General features: G+C 40.7%; 2 protein-coding genes across 5 annotated transcripts; one reads left to right on the top strand and one right to left on the bottom strand.

Annotated features, from left to right (window-relative positions):
* Positions 1–564: 564 nt before the first annotated feature.
* On the bottom strand, positions 565–16,285 carry LOC138982024 (rRNA N6-adenosine-methyltransferase ZCCHC4-like). Of its 3 annotated transcripts, none has more exons than XM_070355247.1 (12): positions 16,225–16,285; positions 10,461–10,650; positions 10,035–10,224; positions 9,419–9,510; positions 8,358–8,439; positions 6,429–6,642; positions 5,932–6,023; positions 3,723–3,847; positions 3,234–3,309; positions 2,548–2,671; positions 1,094–1,163; positions 565–746 (listed from the first exon to the last, which is right to left on the bottom strand). In XM_070355247.1, exons 1-12 carry the CDS (start codon positions 16,268–16,270, stop codon positions 677–679), a joined length of 1,371 nt encoding a protein of 456 aa, XP_070211348.1. In that variant the 5' UTR covers positions 16,271–16,285; the 3' UTR covers positions 565–676. The 3 variants fall into 3 exon arrangements, with proteins under 3 accessions (XP_070211348.1, XP_070211352.1, XP_070211341.1); XM_070355251.1 differs by lacking the exon at positions 16,225–16,285 and adding an exon at positions 12,725–12,844; XM_070355240.1 differs by lacking the exon at positions 16,225–16,285 and adding an exon at positions 11,689–11,847.
* Positions 12,067–26,455, top strand: LOC138982014 (titin homolog). 2 transcript variants are annotated; one of them, XM_070355218.1, is made up of 7 exons: positions 12,067–12,173; positions 14,849–14,910; positions 15,851–17,618; positions 17,794–17,961; positions 20,312–20,443; positions 21,198–21,359; positions 24,334–26,455. In XM_070355218.1, the coding sequence occupies exons 3-7, from the start codon at positions 16,086–16,088 to the stop codon at positions 25,729–25,731; spliced, it is 3,393 nt and encodes a 1,130-aa protein (XP_070211319.1). In that variant the 5' UTR covers positions 12,067–12,173; positions 14,849–14,910; positions 15,851–16,085; the 3' UTR covers positions 25,732–26,455. The 2 variants fall into 2 exon arrangements, with proteins under 2 accessions (XP_070211319.1, XP_070211327.1); XM_070355226.1 differs by lacking the exon at positions 12,067–12,173 and adding an exon at positions 12,924–13,441.
* Positions 26,456–27,775: the final 1,320 nt, after the last annotated feature.

Raw genomic sequence — 27,775 nt, 5'->3', positions numbered from 1 at the left:
TAAGAACTTGATTCTTGAGATTTTCTGTCCATAGTCTCTATAGATGTACCCCCATTTTAAGAACTTGATTCTTGCGATTTTCTGTCCATAGTCTCTATAAATGTACCCCCATTTTAAGGCTCCCTTTTTTTAAGGACCTGTTTTTCTCAGATTTTTGGAGGTCTTAAAAGGGGGTTCCACTGTATTGTAAAACAACTTTGAGGGATGGTGAGAGGGCTTCAGGGCTTCAGGCATCCAGGAAGTATTGACCCATAATTCCTATACAAAGCGGTGTAGCAAATGCCCTAATCAGGATAACAGCGTGACCCGCATGATCCATGCAACACAAACACAGGCTGCATCACAATCATATTTGTTTTCTCAGTTCACCTTTCGAGCAACAGCTGAGACACACCCTCTCCGACATTTATGCACACGCGCACACACACAGACACCCATTCATGTGCACACACACACACTTGAACACACACACACACACACACGCTAAATGTGTGCACACAGGAGCACTTGCACAGACACACACACACACACATACTTCCTGACATAATCATTTAAAACACAAAGTTTGCATTCAAGTCCTGTTTGTATTTGCTTTTCTCTCTCAGACAAATCCAATCCAATGAATGAAAACAGTGCAACTCAATGAACTGTCTTTTCGAACATAATGCACTCTACTCTAACTGAGACGGAGTTTCTTCTTCATCTTGCCATGCTCCTGCTTTCCCTTTCGTTTACGGTTTGATTTTCTGAAAGAAAGAACAGAACACAACTCAAAATGAAAGCAAATAAACATCAACAAACTTCTTTATTTACCAACAGGCACAAGCGCTCAACTAGCTACTCAGATGTACTCAAAAACCCGGACTCAAGGATATTGCCAAGAATAACCTTTTGTTTTTGAAATAGCTATACAAGTGTCAGCAATAGTTTAATTTGGTCATTTGGTCTTTCCCCCATCATGAACAAGTCTGGTAATTCTTACAAAATGAGGCAAAGTTTCAAAATAACTTTTGGCGTTGATCCATTTCCTACTTCAAAATCCCTGCCTTAACAGGAAACTATCAGTCCCTTTCTCACTACTGTGCTATTATACCTTCCAGCAGTATCATGTCTCTGTGGGCAGTCTCTGCGCTTATGATCCATCGCTCCACAGATGTGGCAACCTGAAACAGTAAAAGTGATGTTCCAGGTGAAGCTGGACCATTGCACAGTCTTCAAAAAAAAATAAATTAACTCTTTAGACGGGTGGGTTTTTACATTTTGTCAAGTTTTGACTAAATGTTTTAACATAGAGGGGGAATCGAGGCGAGAGTCGTGGTGTATGTGTATGTGTGTGTGTGTGTGTGTGTGTGTGTGTGTGTGTGTGTGTGTGTCTGTGCATGTCTGTGTGTGTGTGTGTGTGTGTGTAGAGCGATTCAGAGTAAACTACTGGACCGATCTTTATGAAATTTTACATAAGAGTTCCTGGGTATGATATCCCCAGACGTTTTTTTCATTTTTTCGATAAATGTCTTTTATGACGTCATATCCGGCTTTTTGTAAAAGTTGAGGCGGCACTGTCACACTTTCATTTTTCAATCAAATTTATTGACATTTTGGCCAAGCAATCTTCGACAAAGGCCAGACTTTGGTATTGCATTTCAGCATGGAGGCTTAAAAATTAATTAATGACTTTGGTCATTAAAAATCTGAAAATTGTAATTAATTTTTTTTTTTATAAAACGATTCAAAATTACTTTTATTTTATTCTTTATCATGTTCTGATTCCAAAAACATATAAATATGTTATATTCGGACTAAAAACAAGCTCTGAAAATTAAAAATATAAAAATTATGATTAAAAATAAATTTTTGAAATCGTTTTAAAAACAATTTCATCTTATTCCTTGTCGGTTCCTGATTCCAAAAACATATAGATATGATATGTTTAGATTAAAAACACGCTCAGAAAGTTAAAACGAAGAGAGGTACAGTAAAGCGTGCTATGCAGCACAACGCAACCGCTACCGCACTAAACAGGCTCGTCACTTTCACTGCCTTTTGCACTAGCGGCGGACTACAGTCATTGTGAAAAAATGCAGTGCGTTCAGTTTCATTCTGTGAGTTCCACAGCTTGACTAAATGTAGTAATTTCGCCTTACGCGACTTGTTTTGTTCTGTCGGGACAGGAGTGTGTGTGTTTGCGTGTGTGCCTGCCTGTCTGTATGACATAGAGAGAGAAAAGAGAGAGAAAAGAAGACAGAGAGTGAACAAGAACAAGAATTTATTCCGCCATATAGCAGTACAGCCATTGGTATTTGCCCTGGTGTGGAAACACTCATACATTCATACACTCCTTGCATAAAGTCAAAAGGCTAACAACAACAACAACAACAACAACAACAACAACAACAAAGGGTGAAAGGGTATGTATGTGCATTAGTGTATGAATGCATGGGTATTTGTGTGTGTGTGTGTGTGTGTGTACGCATGCGTGTGTGTGTGTGCGTGAGCACAAGGCCAAGTATATGAGTGTGTTCCCAGGCAAACGTGCAGAAAGAGACATACCTGCTCCATGCTGCTGACCACACACGTGTGATGGTAGATCACATGTTCCACATGCATCACAGTGCACACGTGTTAATTTGACACACTTCTGACACAGATCACAGTGTCTGTAGGTTGTACCATCCTGGAATGCAATGGAAAAAGCAGTTTAAGTACATGAGAGAGAGAGAGAGAGAGAGAGAGAGAGAGAGAGAGAGAGAGAGAGAGAGAGAGAGAGAGAGAGAGAGAGAGAGAGAGAGAGAGTCTGTGCATGCATGTGGGAAGGATCACAATATCTGTGCCTGTGTGTGCGCGCCTGTGTGTGTGTGTGTGTGTGTGTGTGTGTGTGTGTGTGTGCGCGCGTGCATACATGTGTGTGCGTATGTGTGTGCACATGATTGTATTTCATCTGCATGCATGAATGCTTGTGCGGATGTGCTTCAGTAAAGTCAGCCAATATCTCTGCACCTATATATATGTATGTACATGTATGCAACTCCGCAATTCATTCCTATTTTCAAATAATCAGTTGGTTTGCAGTGACCATTTATTCTTCATAACATTAAGACACTTGCACAGACAATTTCAATTACATTTACAGAGAAGAAAATATTATTTTTAACAGTACTATTCGTCTCATAACAGGAAACGTTTGTGTCAAAAAGATCTGTACCGAGACAATGTGTAATTCCTGAGTTTTCACTGACCTTTGATGTACAGCTCTTGCACTTTGCACAGTGTTTGTTTTCTGGAGCACTGTATCTTTGGCATTCTTCACAGAACCTGAAAATAACCAGTACAGTGATACCACAAGAGAGCAGTAACCCATTATATACAAATTCATTTAAACAAATAAATAAAAGAAACCCACAACAACATCATACAAACACACAACAAACTGAAAGAAAACAACAACAACAACAGATATGTGTAACAACGACAGAAACAATTCCTTGAGCAAGAATAGATAGGTATTCAGTGAGAGATTGCAAAGGAACTTGTTCACAAATCATTGCCATTTAAAGATGTGAAACTATATATATACCCAGACATGACAGAAAACGGCTCAGACAGGCTCACTGAAAGCAAAGAACACGTATACTCGCAGACAACAGACCAGACTAACCCACAAATATACACACTCACATGCACACATGCTCTTAAGAATGCTCACAGAAAGTGTATGTCACACTCACCAATATCCCTCTGCAGTTGGAAGCGGGAGAGAGGTGGGTGCAAGGTTTGTAAAGATGCGGACAGGGCTGCCTTTCTTTCTTTTCCCGTCTTTACTCTTGAACAAGCTGTGGTTATCATAGTCGACCTGCAATGCACAGCCATCATGCAGCCTTTCATAACCACCAGCTATACGTACATTTTACTACAGTGCAACCCCCCCCCGTGTAAGACCTTTAAAGGCACAGTGCAGCTCACAGCCTTCGTTTTGCGTTTTTGTTGCAGCTGAGTGCATTTACAGTTCAAAAATCCTCCTTGGGTAGTAAAACAAACCCAAAACTACCCAACGACGACATCTGTGAAGCTTGACAGTTTCTTGTTCACGCGAGTGCATAAATTAACCTAGTTATTACGTGGTGTTTGGTCGGAGTTCGATTCAACTTGAGTGATTCCGGCCTCCATTTTGTTTTACACAAACTCATGATGACGTCTGACATAGTTTGCTAAGTGACGTGTCTTTTTGTGCATGATGTGGTGATCTACCTGATCTAAATTTAGATCCGAAAATAGGTCAAGACCAGCCGGGTCCGAGTACGAAATTAATAATTCGTAAAAAAATCGCAGTTCTTGACTCTTTGGGTGCAAGTCAATGAAACTTGGTAGTTCTTCTAACGGATAGCTGCCTGAGGTATGACTAAAAGCCCCAGGGGCTCCGTGCACCTGGATTTGACAAGTTCAGCACCTTTAAACAAGTGTTAAAATGGAGGTAAATGTACATAAGTTATGAACAAAAAATCTGAAAAAACCCAAGGTCTTAAAAGGGAGGAAGTTTCAAATGGTGGGGTTCCACTGTATTGCAAGTCTGATTGCGTATCTTGATGTTGTGATAATGAAAAGTAAATGTTGTGTTGTTAAGATAAGATAAGATAAGAAAACTTTAAGTTTAATCAATCAATCAATCAATCAATGACGCTTATATCGCGCATATTCCGTGGGTACAGTTCTAGGCGCTCTGCAGTGATGCCGTGTGAGATGAAATTTTATACGGCCAGTAGATTGCAGCCATTTCGGCGCATATTTACCTTTCACGGCCTATTATTCCAAGTCACACGGGTATAGGTAGACAATTATTAACTGTGCCTAAGCAATTTTGCCAGGAAAGACCCTTTTGTCAATCGTGGGATCTTTAACGTGCACACCCAATGTAGTGTACACGGGGGGAGCCCACGGTTCGGACACCGAAGAGAGTCTGCACACAAAGTTGACTCTATGAAATAAATTTCCGCCGAACCTGGGATCGAACTCACGCTGACAGCGGCCAACTGAATACAAATCCAGCGCGCTACCAACTGAGCTATATCCCCGCCCCAATGTCCATTTCCATTTCCATAAACATGGAAATGTGTCTATTGGCACCAAATCTCATTTCTACTAGCACAAACACACGATCATAAAGCATAATTGAACACAAGTACATTACTAAAATCAACTTATCACATGAGCATTCAAACAATGAGCATGATAAATATATACCACAGTCACAGAAACTCATGAACACAGCACACGCAACAGTTGCATAAAACACACACATACACACACACCTACACACACACATGGAGTCTGAACAGCTGAAGTGTAGAATTGAAAGATTAACATCTGTTGTAATATCGTTGTTACTTTTTATGCTGCAATGTTCATGTCATTGTGTTGAAATACTGTTTATTCTGATACTGATTTACAGGTAACATTGTAAAGCACAAAGAGCATCGAGCAATTTTGTGGTTTGCGCTATTTGAGCTTTCATCATTTAATATCAACATTTGTTGCTTCATTCAAACATTCAAGACCGTAATTACACAGAAGACCTCCAGTCTGGCTTTTTTTATACCAGCTATTTGTATTAGCACTTGCCCCATATACCCTCAAACGGGCTGTGTAGCATCATTAAAACATTTTTTTTTTAATAAAAACATGCAAGAAAATTGAAACAAAGGGTGTGAAACTGAATCAAATCCCTAAGTAGACAAGGATTCTGATCATCATTTAAATTGTGTCATGAGTTAAATGTTGTCTGTGGTTCTTCGTTGCTGTTGAGAAGCTTAATGTGATTAAATTGTTTTTAACTCAGGTAAAGATTGTATCTCAAGCTGACTTTGGCCTAAAATGGGGTAAATTTGTAAGCGGAGGCAGGGCCGATACAGGCCTCTCATTCCCAAGGGAGACAACACACACCTTGTAGTCTAGCATGGTGAGCGAAGGTATACAATCACAGATGCGTTTTTCCATGAAGTATGGGAAGAACCATAACATGGGGAGAGGTCGATCTGAAACATAAAAACACAGTATTTTCCCTTCATGAAATCAATTCCTTGTTTCAGGTGCATGCACCAATATCTATTCATTCACTGGAGTGATTATTATTATATCTGCATGAGCTTGTTATGTGCTGAAGGTTAGCTTCTTGTGACATTGTCACCTGTCAAAAAGAGTTTTATCTGCCAAGTTAAGTGTGTGACTTTCAATCAAATCAATAATAAAACGAATAATAGCAACATAGGTTGCAAGTGAAGGTGAGAATAAAGAAAGAAAGAGAGACAGAAGAGAAAGAAAAGAAAAGAAAAAAAAAAAGAAAAAAGGAAACAGAAAGAAAGAAAAACAAGTAACAGAATGAAAGAAAGACTCAAATAATTTTCTTTTAAATTTAAAAGAAAAACAACACTCTGTCTCACCTAGCTTAGTTTCAGCTTTCCACGTCTCTTCGATCTTTTTGAATGTTGCTGCCAGGGGTTCAACCATTCCGCCAAAGGGGGGATCAGTCACAAGCACCAGCCCAGCACCCGCCTCTTTCAGAAATGACCTGAACTGGCCTTCTCCTTGCTGGTCAAAGAAATGGTGGTTGAACATGTTGTACAGGCACATCTGTTTGCGGGTGTAGACCTGAGCCTGCAAACACAAAACATGATTAGGAGCGAACGAGAAGAAGAAGAAGTCACAAAAGGGTTGATACATTACCCCAAAGCCACCAAGACCACCCATTATTGCCCAGCAAAAAACTTAAACAAACAGTTTTTTTCCAAGCAACATCCATAGTACCCATTATACTTTTACGCCGCTTTCATACCTACTCTTTCAGTTACATCCTTGCCCAACGGCAATACTGTACAGTGGAACCCCCCCTTTAAGACCCCCACTTTAAAGGTCCTTGTCTACATTTTTATACCGAAATCGCCATTTGACCATTAAAATGCAGAGTCTATTATCTACAAATATCAACAATACACCCCCTTTCGATCAGGAAAGACGAAGCCAGTGTAGCCGTTTGAAAATTCATTGTAGTATTCCAGCGTAGTACTCATAGTAGGATATCCTTATTTGGAAAATGCCAAGCGCAAAACTTATCTCAAATCCTGTGCATTTCGTGCTTAAAAAAAAAAAGCGTGGACAGCGCTCCAGTGTCAAACTGTTGCTGCACTTGTTTGGGCGTGGCTATAAGCATAGTGACATAAATTTAATTGGTCAGTATTTTTAGGCAAAGCACATGTTCTCAGCAAACAGAAAACAAAATATTGGAAGCGTGAGTCACGCTACCCTAAAATAAAATCTTTTTTTTACATATTTTTTTTCTATAACTTTTTTCCCCATGGTTCATTCATCATCTGACATAACTTTTTAGCAAAATCTAACCATAAGATTATTGAAAAAAAGCAAAAATGTAGACGACCACCTTTAAGTCTTCCTCCCTTTTAAGACCCTCTTTTCTCAGACTTTCTGTTCAAAGCCTTTGTAAATGTTCCCCCTTTTGAGACTCCCTCCTTTTTAAGACCGGATTGTCTCAGATTTGTTGAGGTCTTAAAAGGGGGGTTCCACTGTATCTCTTTCTGTCTGGCTCTTCATACTTCCAGTGGGCTGGAATCTATGTCGCTGAAATAGGATTTGTTTGGGATGGCATGTGTCATACCAAACATCGGCTGCATGAAACCTTATTCAGATATATATGAATGACACAGAATGTGTCAGTTCCATCTGTGCTTTCAGCCAGCATTTTTCACCTCAGTTATAGCTGCTTTAGCCATGCAACTACAAAAACTAATAGAACACTAATTATGACCTTATTGTAGGAATGGTCATAAGTATTCCAGATCGGTCAGACTTCTGCAAACATGACTACATTTAACCATCTTCTTCAGTCCTTGTATAGTAGGTCAGAGCTGCCACTAACTGACTTTGAGTTTGAAGCACACAGTTGTTATTTTGTTTGTTCGTTCATGGGCTGAAACTCCCACGGCTTTTACGTGTATGACCGTTTTTACCCCGCCATTTCGGCAGCCATACGCCGCTTTCAGAGGAAGCATGCTGGGTATTTTCGTGTTTCTATAACCCACCGAACTCTGACATGGATTACAGGATCTTTTTCGTGCGCACTTGGTCTTGTGCTTGCGTGTACACACGGGGGTGTTCGGACACCGAGGAGAGTCTGCACACAAAGTTGACTCTGAGAAATAAATCTCTCGCCGAACGTGGGGACGAACTCACGCTGACAGCGGCCAACTGGATACAAATCCAGCTACCGACTGAGCTACATCCCCGCCCCGAAGCACACAGTGATTTCAAGACAAGGACATGTCTGTGACAAAAGTATGACAGTTAGAGTTACTTACATATCGTGCATCCAAATCCAGAAGCAGGCTGGACAATGTTGTATCCTGTTGTCTCTGTCTGAGTGTGATGGCTTCATGAATTCTTGTAAAAGAGAGATGATTACATAAATAGAAATTCAAAACATTTGTGTTGCTTTGCACAGACTTTTATTTTGTGTCATGCAAAAACGAAAAAGAAACAGAAGAGCTCTATTTCAGTATTTGCCTTTTAAATGAAAAGCGATACAAAAATAATGCCCCAGAGTCTCTTCCTCTTATCTTAAAAACAAAAGAAACAAACAAAAATAAATATTTCCCCCCTAAAAAAAAAATCAAAAAAATCACCCACTACCCAGAAAGGAAATGAAACAGAAGCAGCAATAAAGCAAAAAAAGAAATCAACAACTATAATTTCAGTAACTGCAAAAGCAGTAGCAACAGACAGACAAACAACAGGGAAAAATAATCAACTGAATATTTTCATTTCATTTTTCATTTTCATTACTTTATTGTCCCATCGCTGGGAAATTCGGGTCGCTTCCTCCCAGTGGAAAGCTAGCAGCAACGGAGTCGCGCTACCCAAGTGTCTGCGTGTTTAGGTGTATTCAGCCACCTGCACTTATGGCAGAATGACCAAGGTCTTTTACGTGCCATTGTGATGACACGGGGGTGGGACATGGCTTCCGTCTCTGGGTCTGCACATAAAGTTGACCCGTGTCCGTCCCGGCCCGAATTCGAACCTGCGACCTTTCGATCACAAGTCCAGTGCTCTACCAACTGAGCTACCGGGCCCCCGGAAATAAAGGAAATACAAAGAACTTCCGCCACAAAAGCTAAACTTCATTTTAGAAGAATGTGATCTAATGATTGCTTTCACTGCTAAACAAACAGTATCAAGTGTTTTGTTAATTTTGACGTGAGATTTCTACAAGGCTTAACACTGCTTTGATAACTTCATTTTAGAAGAATGTGATCTCATGATTGCTTTCACTGCTAAACAAACAGTATCAAGTGTTTTGTTAATTTTGACGTGAGATTTCTACCAGGCTTAACACTGCTTTGATAGCCTATGCGAGGCTTACCTTGGTGCTCCAATGCACAAGATGTGTGTGCACTTCAGATTCTCCAGTGTTGACAAGATGAAGTCAACAGTAGAGTCTGTGAAAAGATATTGCTGAAAGAGGAGGAGTACACTAATTAGAAGTGGATCAAACAATGACACATTTAGACAGGTTGTATGCACTATTTCCGCATGGTCCAGTACAAAAACTCACAAAAAATGCATCTCGCACACACACAAATACAAGTACTAGTTCAAGTAGTTATTAACCCTTGCACTGGTGCAATTCTGTAACACATGTTACATAGCCAATGGTGTTCTAACAGAGAGAAAAATAAAGAAAAACGGTCACATTGGTTTTCGCATCCATGGGAGGTAATCGGAACCGACCAAACAGACTGAGCCTGTAGCGCGACATGTCGTGACAACCAGGTGACAGTATACATAAAGTAGCGCGACATATGTCGCGACAACCAGCCCAAGGGTTAATAAAAGGAGAGATTGTAGTGTTAAAACAGACAACAAAGTGGTTTGTTCTTGTTTTTTTCCAAGTTCTTGTTTGTCATTGTCAGGACGACACATTTCAGGGAACATACAACATACAAGTACATTACAAAACAATATCCCTATTGGCTTACAGCGTAGGTTTTGTTGTCCTCATGCGGAACAAAGAGTGTTGTGGGATGTCGCAAAGCCGCTCGGTTTATCTTGTGCTTGACTTGGTGTCCTCGCTCTGTATGCTGAGTTGCCTCCCCTCCCAGCAGTAAAAGCCCACACGTACAGCAGATGGATCGTTCAGACAGAGGCAACTTCTTGAACTTCAAAAACCTGAAATATATCGGTCAAAAAGTCCAGGCCGCAAAAATATTGTTGTGTCAGAAGACATCCTATGTGTCAAAGCTATCGGACATTCGACCGGCCTGGGATCAGAACAATACGTCAGATCAAAATTGTATGTGTAATTGACCGAAGACAGATCGAGGCCTTGGGAATAAAACTGGACAATACACAGCAAGTTGACAAACAACACAATTGCCACTAATTTTGCTGATTAAATGAATCACCTTTTGCGATTTCCAGCACCAACTCCCTGAGCACAGAAGTTGGTGTTCCCTGTAGCATTGTTGCTCCCAACTTTAACATCATCCATCCATCGAAAGAAACTGCACTGCTTGCGGTCTCGAAATGCTGAACAGGCAAAGAATTTGCGACTATCACCGTTCTTCATGTAACGCTCAAACAGCAGTGCTGGCCCTGAAACAATTGAAGAATTTCATGATCTTAGAAAGGTAAAAGCTATATCATATACAGGATCGATAGGTCTGCATACACTCCGACAATAAAAACTCTGTAACAACTCTCAGCCAATCAATTGGCGAATTAAAATCAATCTGACGTTTCTCCATCACCTATCTTTTTATCAAAGAGTATTCAGAGCTGGCAAGTGTGTACACACTCTATATGCAACCTCTTCCAAGTCTTATGTATACAATGTACTCCGAGTGTGATTTATACTCGGACAATAAGAAGTGGCATCTGCGTCGTGTTTTTGTTTTGTTTAAGTGTGTTTGTGTTTGTACTCGGCATCAAATGACACTCCCGAGTGTTGACACGATTGTCTGGTACATAAAAATCACTAAGAAAATGTAACCTACACGTACTACTGGATCAAACTATCCAGGTTTCCCAATTGCTTCGTTTCCAGGCGATTTATGTGGAGCACGTGATGCGCACAAAAAATATTGGCGGTCTAGAAGTGTCGTCTGCGCAATGATCGCGGCGGCGCCCGCTGCTTTCTTGACCGCCAAGGACGACCGCGCACATTGTGATACGTCATTCGTTAGACCTCAATAGACAGACTTCGGAAATTACTGTCGGGTTTACATGGGTTGTGTAAGACAGAGAACAGGCGTGGAGAGACAACAGGCCCTCTTAAATGATTGGTCAAAAAGGTCACATTCCCGATTGCCTCAATGTTTCCAAGAGAAACAACTCTTTCACGACCAACACAAACCGGACGGTCATTTTTGGAATTCGTCCATTACCAGTTCAGTTGACACAAGGATACAAAACAAGGAGTCCAAAATGTTGTCAACAAGTATAAACTTTAAACAAAAAATACAGGAAAGCAAGTATTAAAATAGCGTGATATATGGGCATGTTGGCCATGCCCTGATCAGCCATGCGCGTTGGACTTGGACGCTTTTCACTGCAGTCTGTATAAGTGTATTTTACAGGATTTCTCGATCCACGAGGAAACCAGAGAACTAGCGGGTCGTCTACAACACATACCATGAGGACAACTAGGTACGTTGTCAACACGATCTTGAACTATAACGTCTATATTGGTGCAGGTTGCAGCCATGGCTATCCTGTATTGAAGGCTTCAAACAACAACACAAAGCAGATGTGAAAGTAGAAGAGGCGCCCATGCGCTTATAGAAGCGGAAGTAAGGCATACATAAAGCTGGTAGTCCTTCTCGACGTCATTTTCGTATAAACATTCTAAGTACTCTACTAAATACATTATTTCATACAGTTAACAAGTAGGATATATAATAAAAACAAAGTTTTTCAAAACTAATTTGTTGTGGGTTTCCCCCGCTCTAAAAATAATGATTCACTGATGTACAGGGGAAGATACTCTTTTTAAGACCTAAAGCATTGTCTCCCTTACATCGACTGCACTTGCTGCACTCACTGTAATCTAAAAAGTACAATGTCTACAATGGCTGCACAAACTACACGTACTTGCAACCTCCGGTTTTGGGTTAGAGGTAACATGGCTCTACAGCGTTATCTTGAACTTTAGCGTAGAACCAATAGCCAGTCAGCTGTCCTCACAGAAAATGTATTGGCTTGGTGTGTGCACAGGCGGAAGGTATCGTCCACTGGACTACTACTATCACAGAAAGACTACTTTCTGTGATAGTACTAGTAGTCGTCCAGTGCCAGTGGACGATACCTTCCGCCTGTGGTGTGTGTGCGTGTGTGTGCGCATGCATATATATCTTATATATTGGATTATATAATTCCACACACAAGTGGGTGCATTCCTGTAGTTGTATTTTTGGAGTATTTCAACTTGAACTTTAACGTGCACCTAAAGTTGGACGCCTTTTTTTCCATGTAACAAGAAAGGCAAGCGATTCACAGAGCGCGGCGCGCTGTGCAGCGCGGCGATTCACAGAGCGCGGCGTGTTGTGCAGCGCAGCGATTCCCAGAGCGCGGCTATTGCTCTCACCAGCGCAGATTGTTGACGCGCTTTATTTTTGTACATGTATGATTATCATCAGCAACATTTTTAACAACAATTGATTGCACCTACCTCTATTGAGGTCTAACGAATGACGTATCACAACGTGCGCGGTCGTCCTTGGCGGTCAAGAAAGCCGCGGGCGCCGCCGCGATCATTGCGCAGACGACACTTCTAGACCGCCAATATTTTTTGTGCGCATCACGTGCTCCACATAAATCGCCCGGAAACGAAGCAATTGGGAAACCTGGATTATATTATCTCAAGTGAATCTATACACCAGTTAACAGTTCCAGCGCTTACATGGAATGAAGAAGGAACCCGAAAGAGGAGAAAAAACAAACACTCGAAAAAAACGATCTGCGCATGCGTTCAAATCAACCAGAAAAACAAGAAAAATCGCGTATTTGTGTGCCCGATGTAATCCTTAGAACCTTTACACTCTTTCTTTGGACACTTAAAAGCAACTTCAGGGCTGCAAGACTACAAAATTGCACTTTCTGCAGATTGAATATACGCGTTCTAATCAACCGGGGGAAAAAAAAAAAGAAAAAAGATCTGCGCATGCGCGAATTCCAAAATGGCTGCTGAAGTGTTAACTGGTGTTACACCGATTAACAGCGGTTCTGCGGCACTGTACTCGGATACTTGTTTAAAAACGTCATCCCAGTTTAAAAACTCAGCTGCTTTCCATATAGTAGAAGCCATTGCAATGACATGTAGTGATATGACTGCCAAGTATTCAAGGCCGGAACTTAGGCACGTTTTACATCGGCGCAGCGATACATGGTGAACTCAGTTGAAAGAATGAGAGAGAGAAAATGGAGCTCTGTTTTTCGTTTTATTGAGTTTTATTTCTCAAATAGATCAGATAGATGTAGCTGTTGTAAACTTTGCGATTGTGAAGAAAATGTGGCAGCAGAATACATCGCGCGTCGTGAATCGCAGCGCTCCTCATAGCGCCGCGCGTTGCAAAACGCAACGCTGCACAACGCGCCGCGAATCCACTTCGAACAAGAAAAGCTTTGTGAGCTTGCATACTAAAGGAGAGCAGACTCTTTTCATGCCCAGCAGTTAAAGCACTTTATGGCAGTCTTATGGCCTGCGTGAGACGGCAAGAAACTAGATAAACGGCTGAGTTCTGTTGTGATTTTACAAGACTGAAGACATTCTACTAGCTCCCACATGCATGGTCCAAGAAGCCTAGATAGGTAGTGGAATGTATTAAACAGCTGTCAGCACAGTTAAAATGGCGTCATAGTATTAATCTTGTGGTCATATACAATTGATTGAATATATGTGCCTCACCACATGATTTGCACCAAAACTTTTAACGCTGCAGAATTGTTGCATGGTTTGAGTTACATGTATAACGGTTCATTCAAATTTACTGAAATGACATGTAATTTTACAATTAAATGTTTTCAAACTGTCGAAAACTTTGTAAAAGTATTATTTAAAAGCATTATTGTCAATATAGTGCTGTGAAGTGTCACATGATCAATGACAAAATCAAAGAACCACCAGGAAGCGTACATTTCCACAGTAGTTTTTTTGTTAGCTGGTAAAACACCTCAAGGGAATAGACGAGAGAGAGAGTTTGATTGATTGATTGATGGTTTGAAATTTATTTTTCGAGGGTGACAGAATTAATTAAGCAATACGTACATGCTTTTTTTCATCCGGCCCTCGCCCATTGAGGGGTAATTACACAATAACAGTACAAATTACATAATTAACATGTCAAGCAACCAATAAGACATTTCAAGATAAGAGATTCTTTAAGCTATGCTTGAAAATTAAATAACAAAGAAATATTTTTTGCATAAAAATGTCCTTCATGCATTATATATTATAGAATCATGTTTTTCAATACAATCAGAGAGTACAGTGATATTTTGCTAGCTGCCTAATATTTCTTACAAGTTTTGCAAGTAGAGAGAGAGAGAGAGCATAAATGTGTTTTCTACTTGAGCTTAACACTCGTGACTGACATGCACTTTATTTCTCTTATCAGTAAGCTCCTTCATTTTGGTGACAAAATAAGTACACAAATTCGCCCAATGTGAATATGTTCAAGATAAGACATATTAGCATACTAAACTGTGTTGTAAAATAACTAACTACACATTTGTACTACAATACGTATGGTATATGTAACTGACACTTGCTTGGCTTATATTTCTATTGTTTCAGTCTAATGGAAAGACACTGGTATGGACAATTTAGTTTCACACTCATACCTGCATGACTGCCAGGTAGGTTCTGGTATATGTCTAAAGTTTGTGTTTACTTATAGGTAAGTTAACTTTGTGTTCTTGCACGCATCTGATTTTCAGTCTTTCCTTTAAATCTACGTCTGTCTGACACTATCAGGGGAATGTTACCTCTACAGATAAATTGAGTGCACGTACATTCAGCCTGCTTGTAATTGTCAAGTCCTGGGAGATAGTCACAGTGGAAAGCACATTATAAAGTGTTCAGACCAATAATGTACATGCTTTTTGTGTGAGTGAGTGCATGAGTGTGTGACACGCAGCCAGGCATGCATGCTCACACGCACACATCTTATTCTTCATCATTTTGTGATTCAAAAAACATATAAATATGTTATATTCGGATTAAAAACAATCTCTGTCAATTGAAAATATGAAAATGATGATTAAAAATAAATTTCCGAAATCAATTAAAAAACAATTTCATCTTATTCCTTGTCGGTTCCTGATTCCAAAAACATATAGATATGATATGTTTGGATTTCCATCTGAGTGATCGACAAGAAGAAGATATGTTTGGATTAAAAACAAGCTCAGAAAGTTAAAAAGAATAGAGATACAGAAAAGCTTGCTATCCTGCTCAGCGCAACCACTACCATGCTATTCTGGCTTGTCAATTTCATTGCCGCGAGCGGTGGACTGACGATGCTACGATTATACGGTCTTGGTAAAAGAATGCAGTGCGTTCAGTTTTATTCTGTGAGTTCGACAGCTTGACTAAATGTTGTATTTTCGCCTTACGCGACTTGGTATGTGCTATAGTTATGACTCAAGCAGTGTGTCCAGTGCAAGCAAATGAGGAACTAGTGTCACATTGTGTGAATACACTTTCTTCAGAAAAAAAATATTTAGTTAAGAGTTATCAATTTTTAAAAAAAATTTTTTTTCAAAGTTTAATTCTTATTTTTCTCTTTCTTTGCAGGAGTCATGGTTATAATTACAACAGACTCCAGAATCTGACTACAATGTATGTACAATGTATCCTGAAAGCTTTCAGGAGCACTGCAGATTAATATGTTAAGTGTTATATAGTTTTTGAAAACAACAGAGGCAAATGCAAGCAACATTGATGACAGCTCATAACTGAAAACACTCAGATCACCATTACCCAGAACCGAAACCCAGTGATACCCAGTGATCTGTGCTAGCAAGGAAGAATGAATGACGGAACAGGAAAAAATGTTGGTAAAGCCAGCAAAAAAAAGACACCTAAACACCTAAGGCCCTCATCTTCTGGACCACCCCCTGACAAACCCCAATGCAACTGCGCACAGCTGAGAGCAATCGCACACGCACCTTGCAAACAGCAACCGGTAGACCCTGAAATTCTGCGACTGCCCATTCCCAGAGCAAAAGGTCAGCAGAGTTCTCCTGGACAGCAAGGATTTGTCCCACAGCGGGGAGACTGTCCAGTTCACGGCAATGTGCTGGGTGCTCTCCTGACCGCCAGATGCTCAGAGCCGTTTTGCACTGCAGCTGGTCCAAGGCAGTTAAAACAAAAGAAAAAGAAGAAGAAGAAGAAGGAACCGTACGAGATGTATACGTCTGATTCTGAAGAGAGCCTTGACTCAGGTACTTTGCAAACTGGACAAATAAAGGAACAGAAGAAAAGTGGATTAGACAAACCTTCACATGGAGACACAGGTACTTTGCAAACTGGGAAAATAAAGGAGCAGAAGAAAAGTGGATTAGACAAACCTTCACTTGGAGACACAGGTACTTTGCAAACTGGGAAAATAAAGGAGCAGAAGAAAAGTGGATTGGACAAACCTTCACTTGGAGACACAGGTACTTTGCAAACTGGGAAAATAAAGGAGCAGAAGAAAAGTGGATTGGACAAACCTTCACTTGGAGACACAGGTACTTTGCAAACTGGGAAAATAAAGGAGCAGAAGAAAAGTGGATTAGACAAACCTTCACATGGAGACACAGGTACTTTGCAAACTGGGAAAATAAAGGAGCAGAAGAAAAGTGGATTAGACAAACCTTCACATGGAGACACAGGTACTTTGCAAACTGGGAAAATAAAGGAGCAGAAGAAAAGTGGATTAGACAAACCTTCACATGGAGACACAGGTACTTTGCAAACTGGGAAAATAAAGGAGCAGAAGAAAAGTGGATTAGACAAACCTTCACTTGGAGACACAGGTACTTTGCAAACTGGACAAATAAAGGAACAGAAGAAAAGTGGATTAGACAAACCTTCACTTGGAGACACAGGTACTTTGCAAACTGGGAAAATAAAGGAACAGAAGAAAAGTGGATTGGACAAACCTTCACATGGAGACACAGGTACTTTGCAAACTGGGAAAATAAAGGAGCAGAAGAAAAGTGGAATAGACAAACCTTCACATGGAGCTTGTGGAATTGTGCCTGATGTGTCTAAATTAGAGCGGTCAAGTGTTCCGGAAGCTCGTGAGAGCATGGCATTCAGCTCTGTGTCTTCTCCTCAAGAAAGACCTGGCACAGGCACTGAACAAAAGAGTAAAAGACACAGGAAGAAAAAGAATAAAAATAAACTGAAAAACACTTCACCTGCTGCTTGTGCAACTGGGTCAGATGCATCTGAATTATACCAGCCAAGGGAATCAAAAGCTCACGACAACCCAGTGAAGTCTTCTGCTGATGCTGCGGAACAAGGAAAGCGAGCGCAGCAGACAGTGACAGTAACTTGTACCAAAGCGCAGAAGGTAGATGCCCTCCCTTTATTGTTAATCAACATTTTGGTAGATTAGACCTGGAGAAAAAATTAAAAAAATCAATACCCATGCTACAGTGTTCTCAAAGTACTCAACACATGCAAAACAAAAATGGTTTTACTTGAATATTACTCGCTTAATGACAAAAGATGTTCACCTTTTTCAGGCACCACAACAATCGTCGACTTTAGACGGCATGGATAAACGAGTTAAGACAGCTGCAAAATCGTTGAGGAAACTACAAAGAAAAATTGACAATGCCATGAAGAAATCTGAGGATTACGGGGAACAACTCTTTCTTGGTGTGGATAAGCTTACAACCAACAGAGGAGAGGTGCTTTCTATCTGTCTGATTCTGTCTGTCTGTCTGTCTGTCTCCTGACCTCATCCCCCCTCCCCTTCTGTCTCATATATTATGATTGACTTTCATGAAGAATTTTATGTTTAAATCAAACATTCTTTTTTCTTGAGGAGATTTTGTTTAATTCCCTCCCATGAAATTACTTCGCCTCACCTCATCTCGATATTGTTATGGTAAACAGATTTACAGTTTTTGCATAATTATATTAATTATTATGTAATAACCTGAATGTCTCGCATTTGCTTATTTATTTCTCATTGTAAGTTTGTTTTGAAGACACCATCATAAGCAGTATTGTTGTTGTTTTCATGTAACTTATAAATGTATGCATCACGGGCCAAAGAATCTAGACACAGCCATCGTCGAACGCTGAAGAAGAAGAAGAAGTATGCAAATGTTATGAATATGTAAACAGAAATAAAACGTTGTTTAAACTACCTCACCTCACATTACCTTTCCATACTTTACTAATATACACACAATTGCATGCATATAAAGTTCAATGTAAACTTGGCCAAAAAATGATTGCAACAATTTTTGCACGCTAAGAAAAGCATTAAAACGCAATTCATTTTAGTTAAACTTTATATGCTCGAAAAGGTAATTATGTCAGCTGTACATATGATTTGTCCGATGGATGCTACTTTGTATAGGCATCCCGTGACAGCCTGTCAAACAAGGTCACCCCTAAACTCGACCTGACAAAAACCATAGCCCCGTATTTTAAAATCTGCAAACAATCAGAATATGCACAAACCAAACACTTGTGACAACCATTGGCATTGGAAAGGCCATTCAATTTCCTGTTCAGAACATTTTCTTTTATGCACCTGACTTCTCTAGTCTTTATGTAGCCTTTTGTCAAAAGTGGTAGGTGTCAACCGTTGCAGAGGCCCAAAAAGGCATGTTTTGCGGCCATTTTTGAGGGGGTCCTGCACCCAAAGAGCCATATCTGCTCAAGTTCTAAATGATTTGCTTTGGAAATTTCAGAAGTTATGACCAATAGGCTGACCTAAACCGGTGTTTACTTTTGCGAATGTGTATAATAGGCGTGTTGTATTACGTACATTTTCCGAAAGAACTAAACAAATATTCATATTAATTCAGGGTTTTAGGTTAAAAAATCGTGACTTTGCATGCTAATCAAAAAATGGATGAGACAATAGATGCCAAAGTTTGAGGCAGATCCGAGTGCTGGTTTACATTTGCTGGAGATGGGAACGCGCAAGAAAATTTATCGATCACCGTCCTTGGTAATGCGTACAGTAGCTGTGGAGATAAACTGACCTTGGCCTGTGCTTCCTTTGCTGCGGGTCACAAAAGCGCAACTCACCGAGCACAGCGCGCCGGAAAAGGATAGTAAGCACAGGCCCAGGACTGTTAGTCTCCAAGGGTAGTGTACTCAGTACCACTGACGGTTATCGATAATGTTTCATGCGTGTTCCCATCTCCAGCAAATGTAAACCAGCACTCGGATCAGCCTCAAACTTTGGCACCTATTGCCTCATCCATTTTTTGTTTAGCATGCAAAGTCACGATTTTTTAACCTAAAACCCTGAATTAATATGAATATTTGTTTAGTTCTTTCGGAAAAGTTACGTAATACGACACGCTAAGTATATATACATTCGCAAAATGCAACACACATTTCGGTCAGCCTATTGGTCATAACTTCTGAACTTTCCAAAGCAAATCATTTAGAACTTGAGCAGATATGGCTCTTTGGGTGGAGGACCCCCTCAAAAATGGCCTCAAAACGTGCCTTTTTGGGCCTCTGAAACGGTTGACACCTACCACTTTTGACAAAAGGCTACATAAAGACTAGAGAAGTCAGGTGCATAAAAGAAAATGTTCTGAACAGGAAATTGAATGGCCTTTCCAATGGTTGTCCCAAATGTTTGGTTTGTGCATATTTTGATTTTTTTGCAGATTTTAAAATACGGGGCTATTGTTTTTGTCAGATCGATTTTAGGGGTGACCTTGTTTGACAGGCTGTCACGGGATGCCTATACCAAGTACCATCAATCGGACAAATGATATGTACAGCTGACATAATTACCTTTTGGGGCATATAACGTTCAACTAAAATAAATTGCGTTTTAAGGCTTTTCTTAGTCGTGCGAAAATTGTTGCAATAATTTTTTGGCCAAGTTTAGTTTCATATACCCTGGTAACCACAACAAAAGCCACAAGAACAATAATATGGATAATGACTATAATAGAGATTAGCAACAAGTACCATTTATAAATAATTAAATCTTAAGTGACGAGCTATTTGATGTGATGTTAATAATAAGCAACATAAATTAACATTTATGTGCAGGCAGAAAAAGCCCTGAAGGACCACGTGACTCAACTACACTCTCTGCTGGACCAGCATTTTCAACACCATCTTGAATCGCTCAGACAGCGACACAAAGAACATCTACAGCAAGTGCTGATTACAAGAACTGAGGTACGTAGAATCCCCTAAATTTATGAATGTATACAGTGGAACCCCCATTTTAAGACCCCCCCAAATTAAAACCTCCCCCCCCCCCCCTTTTAAGACCTTGCTTTTTCAGATTTTCTCTTCATAACCCCTGTCATGAATTTACCCCCATTTTATTAAGACTCCCTCCTTTTTGGGACCTGAATTTCTCAGATATTTTGAGGTCTTAAAAGCTAGGGGGTTCCAGTGTATCTCTCGTCAAAAGAATCCAGGCATGCCCGTTTTATTGTGAAGATCTTTGCCACAATTACAAGGCTGTTTGTTTTGAGAGTTGTCTGAATTGCGGACAGAACTTTGCCAGTTGTTTTGCAAGCATTGACCAATTAAGTCAGTTAAAAGGACATGCAAATGTCTTTTGATGGTGCAGTGGAACCTGGCCCTTTTTATGTGAGCAGAACTGTTTTCACGGAAAGAAAAGTGCCTTAAGATACGGCTTTAGAATTATACGAATAAGAATATTGATAGTCATTGATTTCCATACAGAGTGCAGCCCACAGCTTGAATTGTCATGACAATAATAATACTGATATTTCAGTCTTTTGGAGACTGCAGACACCCTAGAAATCACTTCACCAATGCATGCTCATGCGCTCATTATTTTAAAATCAGCAGCTGTGTGTGTGTGTGTGCGTGTGTGTGTGTGTGTGTGTGTGTGTGTGTGTGTGTGTGTGTGTGTGTGTGTGTGTGTGCGTGCGTGCGTGGATGCGTGTGTGTGCAGGAGATGAACCATCAAGGCAAACTAGCACATCTACAGAGAGAAGTCGAGGACCTGTTGAAGCTTGTCACTGAAAGCCATGACGCCACTACAGACCCAAATGTTGAGGTTTCCGCTCTTCGCACCAAATTTAATCAAACGGACACACAGAAACCAGATGCAAAGGTAAAACTTGTACTAGCTACTTCATGTGTACAGCGTATCTCTTAATTACACCTTGGCTTCAATTCCTTTCCTTCTTTCCGTTGTTGTTGTTTTTTTCTTTGTTTTTCTTCTTCTTTTTTTTTCATCATTTTTTTTCATTTTTCTTTCTTTTGTTTTTTTTCATTTTTTTCTTTAACCATATCTTCTTTTCTTTTTGCTCAATGCTTCGTGACTCAATACATAAAACCCAGTCAAAATCCCTGAAAAGATCTGATGTTTGCACGGCACAGTCATAACCAGATTGTTAAATTATACAATCCATGTGAAATCCCAGAGTTTAACCTTTACAGATGAAAAAGCTCACCTTTGCTGTGGAGACTCCAGAGGTGAATGGTGTCCAGCTTGATGCTTTCATGGGTCGCTTCGTCTTTGTCGAGGAATTTGTTCCGCACACCCAGCCTTCTTCCCCACCAGCAAAAGAAGACAAAAACATCACATTGGAGCAGCTTCAGCAACCTGCTTTTACTGATTGTTCAACTGTTGTTTTGCAGTTTCCTGAACAGCCTGATTTTACACCATTTGCTCCGTCTGATGTTGCAGCATCTGTTCAGTCTGATTTTCTAGCATCTGCTCAGTCTGGTTTTACAACATCTGCTGATGCTGATGTTGTAGCATCTGTTAAGCCTGATTTTGCAGCATCTGCTCAGTCATATTTTACAGCATCTGCTCATTCTAATTGTACAGCATCTGTACAGTCAGATTGTGTGGCATCTGAACAGCCTGAATTTACAGAATATGCTCTGTCTGAATTATTGACAGCATCTGTTAAGCCTAATTTTACAGCATCTGCTCAGTCTGAATGTACAGCATCTGCTGAGGCTGATTTTACAGCATCTGCTTATTCCAATGTTACAGCATCTGTGCAGTCGGATTGTGTAGAGTCTGCTCAGCCTAATTTTGCAGCATCTGCTCCATCTGACTTTACATCATCGGCTCAGTCTAAGGTTGTTGACGATAAAAGGAAGAAGAATAAGGACTCTTGCAGGGTGTCATAATGATGTGCTGTTCTGTGTTTATCATGTTTTGATGGAGCCATTTGAGTGTTATAATTGTCCACCATCACACCTCCTTTTCACCACGGCACCTATACTCTCAAATCAGAAAACCAACCAACTTACCAATCAATCACAAAAAGAGAAAGGCTTTCGCAAATAACAGAGAGTCGAGGATGCATTAACGGAAGAAATACTCTGAGCTTCCAGCCGTTTTAAAAACAACAACTTTTGTTGTTGTATTTCTTTGGAGGCTAAAATTAATGTTTTACTTTTACTTGGATTCGTCAGCAGACTTACAGCTTGCCTTATTAAACATAATAGATGAAAATACATTTTGATCGAGTGAGGGCTCTTTGCAGTTTACAAATCCTAATCTGTGATATTCGTAATGTGATTGCTCTGCTGTGAAACCCAACCTGTACATTTATTAAATTTAAAGATGACACGGACAGCACTTTAGGTCACTGTTGTTGGAAATATGATAGGTGTGCTTGCTATTACTGACGTGAACCTATGTTTTATGTTTTATGTGTGTTGTCCAAAACAATTGTTGTTATAATTGTTTACAGGCAGGCAGGATGTGCCGAAGAACATTTTCCATTTTTATGTAATATTTTAATGGACAATAAAGTGCTGTTATTATTGTTATTGTTATAATGAATATTTTGTATGACTTGAACTTCTCAAAAGGCTTTCAGCTTGCATAATAAAACAGAGATTAAAATTAACTATTTTTGTGACTTGTACTTCTCAACAGGCTACCAGCTTGCATTATAAACAAAGAGATGAAGACCAATTGTTTTTTGACTTGTATTTTTCAACAGACTACCAGCTTGCGTTATACGGCTTCCCTACTCGTCAACATACTGACACCTTGCATTAGAAAACAGAGGGATGAAGGATAACTATGCTTTTTATATTTAGTCAAGTTTTGACTAAATATTTTAACGTAGAGGGGGGAATCGAGACGAGGGTCGTGGTGTATGTGTGTGTGTGTGTGTGTCTGTCTGTCTGTCTGTCTGTGTGTGTGTGTAGAGCGATTCAGACCAAACTACTGGACCGATCTTTATGAAATTTTACATGAGAGTTCCTGGGATTGATATCCCCGAACGTTTTTTTCATTTTTTTGATAAATGTCTTTGATGACGTCATATCCGGCTTTTCGTGAAAGTTGAGGCGGCACTGTCACGCTCTCATTTTTCAACCAAATTGGTTGAAATTTTGGTCAAGTAATCTTCGACGAAGCCCGGACTTCGGTATTGCATTTCAGCTTGGTGGCTTAAAAATTAATTAATGACTTTGGTCATTAAAAATCGGAAAATTGTAAAAAAAATTAAACATTTATAAAACGATCCAAATTTACGTTCATCTTATTCTCCATCATTTTCTGATTCCAAAAACATATAAATATGTTATATTTGGATTAAAAACAAGCTCTGAAAATTAAATATATAAAAATTATTATCATAATTAAATTGTCGAAATCAATTTAAAAACACTTTCATCTTATTCCTTGTTGGTTCCTGATTCCAAAAACATATAGATATGATATGTTTGGATTAAAAACACGCTCAGAAAGTTAAAACAAAGAGAGGTACAGAAAAGCGTGCTATCCTTCTTAGCGCAACTACTACCCCGCTGTTCTTGTCAATTTCACTGCCTTTGCCATGAGCGGTGGACTGACGATGCTACGAGTATACGGTCTTGCTGAAAAATGGCATTGCGTTCAGTTTCATTCTGTGAGTTCGACAGCTACTTGACTAAATGTTGTATTTTCGCCTTACGCGACTTGTTTTGACTTGTACTGTTCAACAGCTAGGCTACCAGTTTGCACTATGCAGCTGAGAATTATTACTTGTATGCGTCAATAGACTGACGACTTGCGTTATAAAACAGAGAAATGAAGATAACTATTTGTTGTGATTTGTACTCCTCAACAGGCTATCAGCTTGCATTATACGGCTGAGATTCCTCAGGTGACCGCCACTGGACTCGAAGCTCTTGCTGGGCGTTTTGTCTTCGTGGAGGATCTTGGACATCAACTTTCTTCCTGCCATGACGCCTTGACTCACCGCATGCCTTCGACCAATAAGGACTTAACAACTCCTGCTGCTAGCGAAGCTTTGGTGAACAACAACTCTCAAGATATTTTCTCTGATACTGCTGTTTTGGCGTTTGCAAGAAGTCACGATGATGATTGTGTTACTTCGTCGCAAAAGGAACCTTCCTGTGCTGCAGCCGATGAAGCGTACAGGAAACTGTTGAGCAAAGTCTTTGCATCTCGATCAGAAAAACCAGTCAATCCTAAACCAAGGGCTACTGTTGCTGCACAGTTAGAGAGCCAGACGAAGTTTGAAGAACAGCCTCGATCAGAAAAGTCAGTCAATTCTGAACCAAGGGCTAATGTTGCAGAAACATTAGTGAGCCAGACAATGATTGAAGAACAGCCTCGACCAGAAAAATCAGCCAAGCTTAGACCAAGGTCGATTGTTGTTCCGAAAGGGGAAAGCCCAACGATTCTGCACGGCCGCAGTGAGCAAGCTACAGACCTGGCTCCGGGGAAATACGGAACAGTGTGGGTGGTGTACGGTGATCGAGACAATCACTTGGACTTGCTAGACGAATTTGGGAATATTGTATGGTCCATGGAAATAAGTGAAGTACCCCTATTTATAGCGGCCATCGTTGACGACGATGTTATGGTGATGACATCCTGCCCTCAGCAGATTAAGGTCCTAAACACCGCAACCTCACAGTACGTCCTTGACCTTCCTTTTGAAGACGTGCCCTTACAGGCAACGAGCCTCAGCTACGGTGAAGCAGGGCTCGTGGTGAGCTTCAACAGCTCTCTGCTCTGGTTTTCAGAGGAAGGAGAAGGCGGCGTCTGGATTGTTCGACCCAAGACGAAACCTCGCCTGACCGGCATCAGCTCTACTGCAGTCATGACCTTGGATGGGGAAGACCTAATCTTCGCAGCAGTGAGAGGAACCCACGAGGTCGTCATTTTTCAGAGGGAAGGCAGCAACACATTCCTCGCTCTTCCGTCTTTTGAGGGATGCGATGTGGAAACCGGGATCAAGACCTTCACGCCTCTGAGCATATCGGCTCACCCTGCCGGTTTCCTGGCCGTCTTGGACTCTTCCGGCTGCGACAGTGTCGTCATTCTTGACGTCAGAAGGTTTGAGGTTGCTTGCGTCATCTCGGGCAGAAAACTGTGCAAAGGCGTTCCTTCTCTCGTCGCTTTTGCTCGTGACGGCAGGGAGACCAAGAATCCCGAACTGCTCGTTGCTACCCTGTCTGGCGTGATCTACAGAACGGAGATGACTTTTCTGTACTGATCTCGCTATGGTAACGGGTGTTGCTGATTTGAGATTGTAATCCAGATGCTGCCAACGTTTAGGCTTGAAATCAAGAACAAGGGAATCATCGATCGAGTACAAGTTTGAACAGCCAAACAGAACAAGAACAAGACGTTAATACTTTATAGGCAATACTTGTTTTTCATGTCTATGTATGACTTTTTGTTATGTATGTGTGCACGCGAAGTCTTTTAATGTGTGACTTGAATTAGTGCTTATTGCTTTGTTCATTGCATTAGCTTTTAGAGCGTGTACGGTAATTCAATGATAGAGCAAGTCAGTCGTTAGTTGTCTACCAGTCAGCCGAGCTCTGAATTCCGTTTGGGAGTCATGCACAGGCAGCTTCTTTCAACTGCAGACCTATTATTTTAATTTGTGTCTACCTAGTGAGGACCGGCACGGTTGGCCTAGTAGTAAGGCGTCCGCCCCGTGATCGGGAGGTCGTGGGTTCGAACCCCGGCCGGGTCATACCTAAGACTTTAAAATTGGCAATCTAGTGGCTGCTCCGCCTGGCGTCTGGCATTATGGGGTAAGTGCTAGGACTGGTTGGTCCGGTGTCAGAATAATGTGACTGGGTGAGACATGAAGCCTGTGGCAGTGCTGCGACTTCTGTCTTGTGTGTGGCGCACGTACGTTATATGTCAAAGCAGCACCGCCCTGATATGGCCCTTCGTGGTCGGCTGGGCGTTAAACAAACAAACAACTTGAACAAACAAACAAACCTAGTGAGGACAGTCATTGAACTATGTAACAATAGTGTGTGTGCAGATCGAGCACTTCCCAGAAATTGTCTGTAGGCTTCCGTAAATTCTCGTGATACTGACTGCGTGTGTGTGTGTGTGTGTGTGTGTGTGTGTGTGTGTGTGTGTGTGCGGTGTGTGTGTGTGTGCGTGTGTGCGTGTGTGTGTGTTCATTAACTTGATTTCAGCTGAAGTAAAGCGTGATGTGGCATTAAAAAATGTGCTGAAGTTAAACATGTTTGATTCGTTTTCGAATTTCTTGTACATTCATTTGTTTGTGTATCTGCTCCTGGCGCAGCATCACTCGAGTAACACGCAACCGACAGAAATGCTAATACCTCCTGCATATATGTTCAGCAAATTAATTACCTTTGTGCATTAACTCCAGCGTATGCATTATCATTCCACTAAGTGTGATTTTATTTTGGTATATCTTTTTTTTTTCAGTTTAGGTCTGTCTTTCATGTTTCAAATTTGGAGATCGACTCAACAGTCGGACGTTTGAATTTGAATGGACGCCACAGTCACACGATTTAATGTTTCCAGAATGTTGCCTTTGGCTCTATCTGAAGCGCAGAAAAGTCAACCTCAATCGGCGAATATGAGACAACAATTACAACCAGAATAAACGAATTGCGAAATAACTCTGTCGGGTTTGTATGGGTTGTGAAAGAGTGAATACCCTTACTTTTAGTGAGACAAACAATCAACGGGCCAATCACTAACGGCGAGGGGTGTGTCTGAAACACGTGGACAAGGAGAACGTACGTGTGGATTACTTGCCTCACTAAAAGCAAGGGTATGCACTCTTTCACAAGCCATACAAACACGAATTTCCGAACATCGCCTATTGCAGCAGTCCCCGTAGAGGAATAGCCTACGTTCATGTCATCATTGATAAATTCCCCGCGCCGCTTCCAAGTGTAAGGGGGTCAGTTTTCCGTCAAGTTGAGAGAAGCGAAGAACGTCATAGTTAGTTAACACTAACTTCTGTCTATGCATGACCATTCCGCAAAGTTACCGGTAGCTAGGTCATATGATCTGACTTAACTCTTATCTGTCCAATGTGTCAAATGACCCCTCCGAAATTGTCGACTGTCTTAATTGACTCTGGCTGTAACTGTCTTTATGTCATCGATAGCTGGGGTTGTTTTTACATGCTTGGACCTTCAGATAACCCCGAAGGAAAAACTATGGAGAGTTTGGCGTTTACTCGATTGCAAACCTCCTGCTGCTGTTGAGTTGACCCCTAACAATGTTTGTGTGTGTGTGTGTGTGTGTGT

This window comes from Littorina saxatilis, linkage group LG1 (genome assembly GCF_037325665.1).
Source record: "Littorina saxatilis isolate snail1 linkage group LG1, US_GU_Lsax_2.0, whole genome shotgun sequence".
Classification (NCBI taxonomy): Eukaryota; Metazoa; Mollusca; class Gastropoda; order Littorinimorpha; family Littorinidae; genus Littorina; species Littorina saxatilis.
This window is presented reverse-complemented; position numbering and strand designations above follow the sequence as displayed.

Bases quoted from the DNA above. Each gene is read 5' to 3' on its own strand.
- LOC138982024 (XM_070355240.1), bottom strand. From the start codon at position 11,761: ATGGCTGCAACCTGCACCAATATAGACGTTATAGTTCAAGATCGTGTT. The intron at 6,024-6,428 runs GTGAGACAGAGT...TTTATGTTTCAG, and splicing joins GAAAGCTGAAACTAAGCTAG to ATCGACCTCTCCCCATGTTA. The intron at 3,310-3,722 runs GTGAGTGTGACA...GGTTATTTTCAG, and splicing joins CCAACTGCAGAGGGATATTG to GTTCTGTGAAGAATGCCAAA.
- LOC138982014 (XM_070355218.1), top strand. From the start codon at position 16,086: ATGAATGACGGAACAGGAAAAAATGTTGGTAAAGCCAGCAAAAAAAAG. The intron at 20,444-21,197 runs GTACGTAGAATC...GTGTGTGTGCAG, and splicing joins TGCTGATTACAAGAACTGAG to GAGATGAACCATCAAGGCAA. The intron at 21,360-24,333 runs GTAAAACTTGTA...ACTCCTCAACAG, and splicing joins CACAGAAACCAGATGCAAAG to GCTATCAGCTTGCATTATAC.